The sequence below is a fragment of the Xyrauchen texanus genome, chromosome 22 (genome assembly GCF_025860055.1).
Source record: "Xyrauchen texanus isolate HMW12.3.18 chromosome 22, RBS_HiC_50CHRs, whole genome shotgun sequence".
Taxonomy (NCBI): domain Eukaryota; kingdom Metazoa; phylum Chordata; class Actinopteri; order Cypriniformes; family Catostomidae; genus Xyrauchen; species Xyrauchen texanus.
The window spans coordinates 1740628-1752197 of NC_068297.1; the positions used below are offsets into that span (position 1 = coordinate 1740628).

Here is an 11570-nt window from a genome sequence, read left to right on the forward strand (position 1 = left end):
TCAATATTTTGATGATATTTATCACTCAGTTTATTGCTGTATTTGCTCTGAAATGTAACAAAAGTTCAAGTCTATTTAATATATTCCACTCCATTTATATTTTCCAATATCTTTCACTGCATGAACACAAGGAAGATTGATATTTACAGCCTGGCCTCATGAACTTCACATGACCGTGGCAACAGTTTTTGTAAAATGAAACTACGTGCCTTATTACACATTTGGCTGCAGTTTCCCAGTGAAATGTCCAGTGGGGGGCGTCACAAGCGAGTGAAAATATGTCGAAATCAAACAATGTTTTAAAGTTGAATATTAAATAGAGATGGGAAAAAATGACATGTTAAAGTATCGTGATATAGTGTTATTATTTACATTTTACCACATTAATATTGTGGTAATTGTAAAATGTTTTGTCTTTGCCAAATCGATCTAAATATTCAACAACAGTCCCGTAGAAGGTACCGTTATAACGCTTTACACATAATTAAAAATGCATCATGGGTATTCCGGAATATATATACTTCCTCTAATATAATCATCTTTTTATTTGGAAATTGACAAACATAGAGTAACAAAAATAAATAATAATAATTGTTGGTAATCAAAAAGTGGTAATCAACCTTACCACAATGCAACATTTCTCATTTCAGTCTGATGTTGTTGACTAGTATTATTATTATAAAGCTTTCCTCATGAAACTTGACATTTTTTGAAAACAATGCCAGAAAGGAAATAATCCATAAGTAAAAAAACATTTAAAAATACCCCCAAGAGACTTTAACAAGGACAAAATTGTGATGGCTAGACGACTGGGTCAGAGCATCTCCAAAACGACAGGTCTTGTGGGGTGTACCCGGTATGCAGCAGTTAGTCCCTACCAAAAGTGGTCCAAGGAAGGACAATTGGTGAACAGGCGACAGGGTCATGGTTGCCCAAGGTGAAGTCTAGCCGTCTGGTCTGATCCCACAGAAGCGCTACTGTAGGTGTCAGAACACACAGTGCATCGCAGCTTGCTGCATATGGGGCTGCGTAGCCACAGACCTGTCAGAGTGCCCATGCTGACCCGTCCACTGCTGATTACACCTACAATGGGCACGTGAGCATCAGAACTGGACCATGGAGCAAATGGAAGAAGGTGGCCTGGTCTGACGAATCACAATTAAATTTAGATCATGTGGGATTTTATCAGAAGTATTATTAAACTGTCAGCCCTCATTTCCAAATGAACATATAACATCTGCATTTTTGCCAAAAACTGCATCCTTTGCGCCAATCTCCCATTCATTCCAATGGGGAGTTCTGCAGAGCTTGTCAGAGCGAGCAACCGTAACCAAACAGGGCGGAGCTTGGTGAAGGGTCAATTAAAAAAAACTAAAAGAAGCAAATACACCAATGACTACAGGCACGGACTCTCACCGGTAGTTCTGATAGAGCATGGTAACCTTCTGCATGGCCTCCTCCACAACCCTCTCGTCTTGAATCCACGGCTAAGAAAAGAAGGATATGAAGGACCTCACAAAATATACTGTTGTTAATTTGGGAACATAGAGGTTGCAACAGGTTTGAAGTTTACTTACCATTGGGAAAAGCAAAATCTTTTGAAGGAATTCCTGAGAATCATATCGATTGAAGTCTCCGAGGTCAGCTGCAACCAACAGCAACATTTTAAGTTATCAATTTTTATTTTAAGCCATTAAAGAAAGCACCTTGAAGCAGCAATTTCATGCACCAAGAAATACGATTTTGACATTTTCTGAAGAACATAGCTTAGTTCAAATATACAGTGTGAGATGAGACTTTCTAAAGCGTTTAGAGTAACAGCACGGCTGATTTTAGAAAACCTGAGACGTTTTGTGATGGAAGGAATCGATTTCGCTTTTGCAAGTGTAGCATTTCAACATTAACAGCATTCCAGACTAGCCCGTTAGAAATGTTCACAGCTATGTCGACAATCCCAAGCATTCCCATCACGTGTGAAGCTTCCTTACACAGCAATGCAGGTACACTAAAATAACTCATGTTGAATGTTTAGCATTGTCGAAATGACTCCAATCAAAACGAGGGCCCTCTGACAGCGCAAGATCGGGCAAATGTCACAATGTAATGCTGACATTATTTCATAATGGGTGACAGTGATTGATTCTGCGATGTTAACAGCAGCCCAGTAACCGGTGCTGCCAGATATATCTTTGCCAGCAGTGCATGAGATTCTTCCCTTGGGTAAAAGCTAGCGCTGGACAAGCTTGATTAACAGCGCTCTAATGTTCTGGACGTAAACCCCATGATGAAATGACTGAACTCATGCAACACAATAAACACGCAAATCACTAAGTGTTATCTTAGGAATGTTAATGGAATAATGCACCCAAAAAGACTGTCCTCATTTACTCATCCTGATGTCATCCCAAGCACGTATGACTTCATTTCTTCCGTTGAACAAAAAGAGATGCTTTCAAGAATGTTCATGTTGCTTTTTTGTCCCATACAATGAAAGCACATAATTATTGACAGGTTGTCCAATTTCCAGAAATGGACAAATGCAGTCCAAAAGACCTGTGCACTATATTTCAAGTCTTCTGAAGTCCAATGACAAGACCCAAATTTATGTCTTTATGCACTGAAAATCCTCCCTTCCACCATTACGCTCAAATCTCAAATCACACAACCTGTCAAGAAAACGTCCTGTTCATATTTAACCCCAATAAATAAATAATGCATAAATTAGGTCTACATTAAAAATGATTAAGATATTTTGCATTGCGACATTATTTTCATGAAATGTTCCCCCCAACTCTCATTACCGTAACTAGGGATGGGAAGGGAACCAAAACATTATGAACCATTGTGGCAGGGTGGAGGGCGGGGCCGGGTCGTGATCATACACACCCGGTCCCTTATCAGGCAAATTAAGCCTCCGAGAGGGATAAAGGCCGATGGCAGACGGTGGTGCAACGAGAGAGAGAGATGTTTGTGTTTCCGTCATGTGTGTTTGTGTCCTTGTTTTAAGTTTCTCATTCAAATATTATTTATATCGACAGCCGCTTCTCCCCGGGCAGACCGGAGTCAGACTCACGACCCCCGGCGGTCAGAACGAACTCTGCATTCTCGGCAACTCGTGGGGACACTCCTCCGCCCCTGGCAGTGGCCCTACCGCTCCAGGCGGTCGGGGAGACACTTCCCTCCTCCCCTCGCGGACAGCGGTCTTCCATCGACCCCTCCGCGTTTCTGGGGGATGGCAGGGCTCTCCTCCGCCCCTGGCAGCGGCTCCATCGCTCCAGGCGGTCGGGGAGTCCAATCCCCACTCGCCTCGCAGACGGAGGCCGTTCACGCGTCCGGGCAGTCGGTCTACTCCCTCCCCCGGTGGATGGCAGCAGCGCTACCCTGGGTGGACGGCAGTGTCGAGGACTCCGCGACGGGCATCCCTCCTCCTTCCCGTGTTTTGGCACCAGTGTAAAGGGATCAATGGAAAGGAGGAGGCGAGAACCGATATAAATAATATCTTAATGAGAAACTTAAAACAGGGACACAAACACACATGACGGACATGTCCGTAATCTCTCTCTCTCGTCGCATCACCGTCTGTCTTCGGCCTTTACCCCTCTCGGAGCTTAATTTGCCTGATAAGGGACCGGGTGTGCATGATCACGACCCGGCCCTGCCACATTCATATAGTGGCAAAACTCGATATTTCGAAATTTGCAACATTCAGTCCATGTGATCGTAAACGAAATGAGCCATCGAACATCACAATCTCCCTATCGCTTGACTTGACCCCCAAGTACTTTTTTTCTACACCGTTTACAGGGTTAGCACAAGGTCCCTGACGTGCTTAAAACGCTTGAATTTAGCTTTTAGAAATGCAAGGCAATGGCAATGTCCGATTGAATGAAACCAAGTAAAAAGAAAATGTTAAAATTACAAATGCACCTGTATTCCAGTATTACAAACAAGGGCACCACTGCAGCACAGCCAATTTAACTGCCAAACATAATGTCAAAATACCCTGCACCGCCAAACTGGCCAGATGGATGGCCTGTTCAATTGAGCAAGGAATCTTCCCCTCCAGAACATCTTTCTTCAGCTGGAGATAATACTGATATCTGTTTGAAACACATGAAATGAATAAGTGAATTCAAACAAGCACCTTTAGCATACAATGATGCGATCATTTCCGCCATGTTTTTTTGTCCTTCACCTGGTTATCTCTTGTTGTAACTGGGTAACAGACGACACATAGAACACCACTCCAAAGTAAACGGTTGGCTCCAGTCCATACTTGTCAAGCTGTTTCTTCAGCGGCTTCTCCAAATCAATCCATCTCGGCTGGTTTTGTTTGTTGTAGTACCAGACACTGAAATATGTTATCTGAAGAATGAGCAGAATTTCACTGGCCACTCTCTTCACTCGTGAGAAATAACAGAGCAGAATGTGGAACATGCGGATGTTTAACTGAACACCACTTTTACTATATATTATATCATCTGTATATTGTCAACATTTGTATTAATTGTATTTATTTTTTTAATCCAAGAAAGCTCAATATTGTCAGTGTAAATGAAAGAAACTGCTTGGGAATACATAGCATTTCAAGTAGTTATGGCAGTGTGACATGCTTGTGACTTCATCTAAAACTATTCTAAACATCTTAGTTTTAGTCTAATATTTCTATAAATATACATGCAGATAGTTTGTATTACCTCATATTAATAGAGAGACTAAAATAGTCTTTTTTATTGTTCTACATGACTTAAAGAATGTGATTAAAAATGTTTGTTTATTTGTTTTTAACACAATGCCAGCTTCTATGGCAAAACCCAAGTGAAAATATAAAAACAAGGCAAAACTACTAAAAACCAATACAAGACATGAAGACCTCAAAAAACTGATTCTGGACTGACTTTGTTTTGTGGTTCTCCCTTTTCCCTCCCCCGCTAATTTTGGAATGCCCAATTCTCAATGCGCTCCGAGTCCTCATGGTGGCGTAGTGATTCGCCTCAATCCGGGTGGCGGAGGACAAATCTCAGTTGCCTCCTGAGACCGTAAATCCGCGCATCTTATCACGTGGCTTGTTACTTATCACGTGGCATTACCGTGGAGACCTAGTGCATGTGGAGGCTTCACGCTATTCTCCGCGGCATCCACGCTCAACTCACCACGCGCCCCACAGATAGCAATAGCCGCATTACAGTGACCATGAGGAGGTTACCCCATGTGACTCTACCCTGCCTAGCAACCGGGCCAATTTGGTTGCTTAGGAGACCTGGCTGGAGTCACTCAGCACACCCTGGGATTCAAACTTGCTGAGCTACCCACACCCCCCCTGGACTGTCTTTGTTAAAAAGTGGAAGAAATGTTGACCAGAAACGGCATTTAAAATACACACTTTCCTTAAACTTTTAACCAAAATCTTGATATCCATATAAATAGGGCTGGGTATTGATACAGATTTCCCGATTCGATTCCAATTCACAAGCTCTCGATTCGATTCAAATTGGTTTATTGAAGTTATAATGTCCCTTATACTTAGATATGAAAGAAATGATTTTCCAGCTAAAGCTGTTAAATATACAGGGGACCTTCAAGGTACATTATGAAATTATTAATTTTAGTAATTATATTTTATTAGTTTAACATTTTGGCTTTTTAAAAATTAATACATTTACTCAAATCAATAACAAACATATATAAATGACATATATATATATTTTTTCTTTCTTTGCTACATGTTTATAGTTTAATTGCATAATTTGCACAATTTCCAAGTATTTACACTAATTTTTTGCACATGTGCTAAAACCGGTACTGTCTCTTTAAGAAAAATGTGTGGTGGCGTAGTGGACTAAAGCACATCACTTGTAATCAGAAGGTTGCTGGTTCGATCCCCACAGTCACCACCATTGTGTCCTTGAGTAAGGCACTTAACTCCAGGTTGCTCCGGGGGGATTGTCCCTGTAATAAGTGCACTGTAAGTCACTTTGGATAAAAGCATCTGCCAAATGCATAAATGTAAAAATGTAAATGTAAAACCAGCATTTCTGTAATGAGCAATCGTAAATGAGTGCGTGTGCACAAGAGAGACTCAAACAGCTTTATCTCATATGTGTTAGGGATGATTAGAATTAATGGTTTATTTTTGTTGTTTTTGATCAACAACTGACTGTAAAGAACAGAAAGGAATTTAAAGAGACATTTTTTGGGGTCTGGGTATCTCAGAGAGTATTGACGCTGACTATCACACCTGGGGTCACGAGTTTGAATCCAGGGCGTGCTGAGTGACTCCAGCCAGGTTGTCCCGGTTGCTAGGGAGGGTAGTCACATGGGGTAACCTCCTCGTGCTGGTGATTAGTGGTTCTCGCTCTCAATGGGGCGTGTGGTGAGTTGTGTGTGGATCGTGGAGAGTAGCATGAGTCTCCACATGCTGCGAGTCTCCACGGTGTCATGCACAACGAGTCACGTTGAGACTTGTCCTCCGCCACCCGGATCGAGGCGAGTCATCGTGCCACCACAAGGACCAACTAAGTAGTGGGAATCTGGCATTCCAAATTGGGAGAAAAGTGGATTTAAAAAAAATACATAAATATAAATAATATATATTATTCAATGACAAATGGGTTGCATGGATCTCGTCTTTGGACACACATTACACGGAACAACTTTTACTTTCAACACGCAGCCAAATTATCTTGCGGCTGAATCCTCCACCACTAAACAATCACTGGTGAGTGAAATCTGAATATTTACCCAGCAGTTGCAAAATATATACATTTTAGCCACATAGTGCAAAATTTGGTTGCAAATGCGAGTGATTTCCTTGCATTGTAGTAGAGGGTTTCGCATAGAGTGAAATATCGATCTTGACATTTAAGAATCAGTGTCGATATTGTTCAATTGATGATTGTGATGCATCAGAAAATCTATATTTTCAGCCACTCCTACATACTGTATAAATGAAGCATAATCACGTCAAATATGAACTCAGAAATGCATTATTCCTAAAAGCACACTATTTGTCCCTGCTAATTAAATCAGACATTAGTGAGCTTTCCTACACCGTTTTCTGAAAAGCAACGTAAATCTGGTCAAATGATCAAGTCAGATTTGACAAAAAGAAAAAGCTCCCGCTGCGTTATACTAGTATCACACAATGTGTTTGGTCTAGAGATTGCGATTCTGAGATGTTTGAACTCTTTGAACCTTTGAGGTTTGAGGCTGAGGAATGATAACTAGATCCTAATGGTGAGAGAATCTGATTTGAGGCGGAAAATCCTCAGACTTGAGCAACTGGCTGCATTCAAATGAACTGCACACAGACCAGGGCTCCAGGCTAGACTCTTGGCACACATACATTTATGGTGTTTGACAGCATTTTGGTGGCAGTCCTAGAATAGCCGAGAGTCCAGACGGAGCCAACAAGCTAAAATAAACATACGCCCATGGTGAGTTAAGGTGATTTCTAACAGATTAGCGCACGTTTATGTCTGAAGAGTGGAAAACAACGGCCGGCCGGCCGGCCTACCTCTCGTAACTCGAGTCTCTGAGCAACTGCTTCCAGGCATTCCTGGCCTGTACTCTCCACCGACAGTGTAAACTCCACATATTCACCGTTCAGCAGCTGTATACGGGTCACCAGGCAGCTCTTGTTGGAGACCGTGTATCTTCTGGTTCTCTTGAGTTTTAATCCGAAAGGAAGAGGCATGTTTGACCGGTGCCTCGACCTTCCTTGTGTAGAATGATTTGATTCAGCTTTTCTTTATATTTAATCCATTGAGAGGTGCAGGATTATACAGGGCTCCACCACACAAACACATGTGCCCCTGGGATGAAGACAAATTTGAAGCAAAATGGATTAGAAATGAAAATAACACACACAAACAAGCCACAAGCATATCTTCTCTTTCTGATAAAATCACAAGCCTTTTTAAATACTTAATGGAAATAATGTTGTGCATTTCTTTAACCCCTTAAACCAAAGGGGGTGCTCTATCGCAAAAAAAAGTTTATGCTTATACATCTCTTAGTCTCTGTATGCATAAATTGGAAAGCCTAGAATCTGAACTTGTCTGTGAGATTGATTTGTGTAAATAATCTAATGTTATATCTTAGTTGTCCAGAACAAAATATGCCATCCAGAAGGAAAAGCATGCAAAACAAATCATCATAAAAATATGTTTTCGACTACTGATGATGACACTTTTATATCATCTCCGCTTTGTAATGACACCTAGATTGAGCTTCTGGTCCACTCAGAGGTCGAGATATTGAACAACGAGGATGGTGCTTGAACTGAAAATTAAACCGAACGTGTATGGACGAGCATTTCTGTAAGGGTTAAAATTACATTAGAGCGCCACCTACATTTCAGGTCTGTATATTGCAATGTATGTGATGGAGAAAAAAAAAACAAAAAATACTAATGCTTTCTGCCACCTTGTGTGACAGAAATGAGACTTTTCAAAGTGAGATTGAGTGAACGGAACCGGAATTATACGTTTACAAATTTAGGACAACAACAACAAAATGAGCAAATATTATGATTATTTTTTAAACATTTTAAAACGTTTATCAACTCAATCAACTCAACTCAATTTTATTTATAAAGCACTTTCAAAAACCACACTGGGTACCAAAGTGCTGTACATGGAGTAATAAAAAATAAAATCACATTAATACAGCTTAAGAATGCAAAAAAACATTTAAAACCTATAAAACAAGAATAAGATAAAATCTACCTAGTACAAATTATAATGCAATTAATTAAAAGCTAGGGAAAATAAATACGTTTTTAAGGCACCCTGGAAAGAGAATAGAGATGGAGATGATTTTATGACCAATGGAAGCTCATTCCAAAGTCTAGGGGCTGCCACCGCAAAAGCTCTATCACCTTTAGTTTTTAGGCGAGATCGAGGAACTGACAGACACAGCTGATCACTAGAGCGGAGAGACCTTGAAGGTTGATTCAAACTTATTAAGGCAGAGATGTACTCAGGTGCAAGACCATGAAGAGCCTTAAACACATACATCAACACTTTGTACTTGATTCTGTATTGGATCGGTAACCAATGTAGTGAAATCAAAACTGGGGTGATATGGTCTCTTTTCCTGGTTCCAGTTAAAAGCCTAGCAGCTGAATTTTGGACCAGCTGCAGGCGAGAGAGAGAGGCCTGACTCACACCCAGATACAAAGCATTACAATAGTCCAATCGAGAGGACACAAAGGCATGCACAACCTTCTCCAAATCATCAAAAGAAAGGATGGGCTTCAACCTTGCCATAGTTCTAAGATGGAAAAAACTATTTTTTAACCACAGCATTTATTTGTCGATCAAACCTGAGCTCAGAGTCGAATATAACGCCCAGGTTTTTTACATAGGGAAGTTTTTTCCCTGGAAACAGTGACAGATTTCTTTCTAAATTTAAGTCACATCCCCTTTGACCAAAAACAATAAACTCTGACTTATCCTCATTTAATTGAAGAAAGTTGTTTGCCAGCCAACACTTCACATCGGCCTTGCATTTATGCAGAGACTCAAGAGTGGTGATTCCCATGTTTAATAGGAAAGCAAATTTGAGAGTCATCAGCATACAGATGATAGTGTATGCCATGCCTCTCAAAGATCTTTCCTAACGGAAGCATATAGAGGGAGAATAAAACGGGTCCCAAAATGGAGCCCTGAGGAACCCCACATGTTAAAGGAACAACTGATGAATAACAGTTTATCATAAGATTATAAACACACAAAAATAATTATGAATAATTTGAGCCTTTTTTTTTCCTTTTCTTGGCCAGTTCTCTGAAAAATTAGACTTTTGCAATTACTTCACAGTATGTGTGAATGGTAAGCTTTAAAATTTGAGTGAAAATTTTAAAAAATGCTTAATTCCATACATTTATATAGCATGTTTTCTAGGCACTCAAAGCGCTTTACATAGTATAGGGGGAATCTCCTCAACCACCACCAGTGTGCATCACTTGGATGATGCGACGGCAGCCATAGTGCACCAGAACGCCACCACACACCAGCTATTGGTGGGGTAGAGTGATGTAGCCAATTCAGGGATGGAGATTATTAGGAGGCCATGGGGGGCCATTTGGTACACACCTATTCTTTACAAGAAGTGTCCTGGGATTTTTAATGACCACAGAGTCAGGACCTCAGTTTAACATCTCATCCGAAGGACAGTGCCTTATTACAGTATAGTGTCCCCATCGCTATACTGGGGCATTAGGACCCACACAGACCGTAGGGTGAGCACCCCCTGCTGGCCTCCCTAATACCACTTCCAGCAGCAACCTTGATTTACCCCAGGAGGTCTCCCATCCAGGTACTGGCCAGACTCAACCCTGCTTAGCTTTAGTGGGCAACCAGGCAAGAGCTGCAGGGTGATATGGCTGCCGGCAAAGTTAACACAACACAACACAACACAACACAACACAACACACGTCTCAAAATCCATAAAAACAGATCATAAGTACAGTTAATATTATTTAACATCAATCAGTCATAAAACAAAAACAGCAGAATAATTACAGTAAACATGAACAGTAAAATTTACATCCATGCACCAGCTGTCAGAGCAGCATACCTAACTGATTATCTGTTAAAGCGAAATCTGAATGTGTTCTCAATAACAATAATAATAATAAAACATTAAAACAATTATTCAGTGAAATCAAAAACAGCGGAGTACTCCCGAGTAAACACTGAACTACTAATATTAGACACTATTCCAACAGTTTATATACTACAAGTTAAACAAATACAGCATATTTGCAGTAGAGATGATCATGCAATGCAAACTAATGCACATTTGATTTCTAAACTCTGATGATGGGTTATATGGCATAGTATTATTACTATTTTTAAAGAGATAAACTAAACGTAAAGCAGAATAGTAGATAAACTAAACGTAAAGCACTTAATGCAAATCAAAACGAGAACACAGATTGTTTAGAAGTGCGACTCGAAGCAGTCTTAAGCATGTTAAAGAAAAATCAAAACTCTTAAATATGTTTCATTTTAACTAGTCATGCTTTACAAAACATAACAAACGCTAAAAGTGATTTCTGGAGCAACAAGTGACCACAAACGCCCACAAAAAACGCACACGCGATATTTTTGATTACATAAGAGGCTGAAGTTGTCAAACACACAATTCAGTGTAGAAATAAAATCACATTTAAAGAGACTGGATAGTTTTTGATGATAAATAACATTTTAAGAGCGCGCGCTGGCTAACATTGCTAACACTTCTGAGGAAAAACTACGGAAGTGTCACTTTTTGCTCACCTGCTGGGTTCTTCGATGTATTTCGCATTTAATCTACAGCGCTGGTGAGTCTGAAGTAGAAGTTATGGTTTATGATGATTATAATCCGATATTTGGTGAAGTTTATTTTTTCGGGATTGACGCATGTTTGAGGTTTCTCTGGTCGCACTCCAGCTGCTGCGTCACTTCCGCTCAGAATACCAAAGGAAAGGGGATCCGTCCGTTTGAATCATATCCATGAGCGGGTCTATTTTACGTTTCATAGACTCACGAGATATGCTTTTTTTTTTTTTAAACCAGAGC

The 11570-nt window shown here is 40.4% G+C and overlaps 1 protein-coding gene across 3 annotated transcripts in view; it reads right to left on the reverse strand.

Moving 5' to 3' along the window:
* The window catches only part of LOC127662344 (tyrosine-protein phosphatase non-receptor type 21-like), a 39454-nt gene extending 28008 nt beyond the window's left edge, over window positions 1–11446 (reverse strand). For 2 of the 3 annotated variants that reach the window (XM_052153473.1, XM_052153472.1), the window contains exons 1-6: window positions 11289–11446; window positions 7517–7814; window positions 4196–4365; window positions 4003–4100; window positions 1578–1645; window positions 1417–1487 (exon numbers count right to left, since the gene is read on the reverse strand). In XM_052153473.1, coding sequence (XP_052009433.1) covers window positions 1417–1487; window positions 1578–1645; window positions 4003–4100; window positions 4196–4365; window positions 7517–7696 — 587 coding nt within the window. In that variant the 5' untranslated portion in view covers window positions 7697–7814; window positions 11289–11446. Of the gene's footprint in view, window positions 1–1416; window positions 1488–1577; window positions 1646–3927; window positions 4101–4195; window positions 4366–7516; window positions 7815–11288 lie in introns of those variants that run through there. The other variant, XM_052153474.1, reaches the window with a different exon arrangement.
* Window positions 11447–11570: the final 124 nt, after the last annotated feature.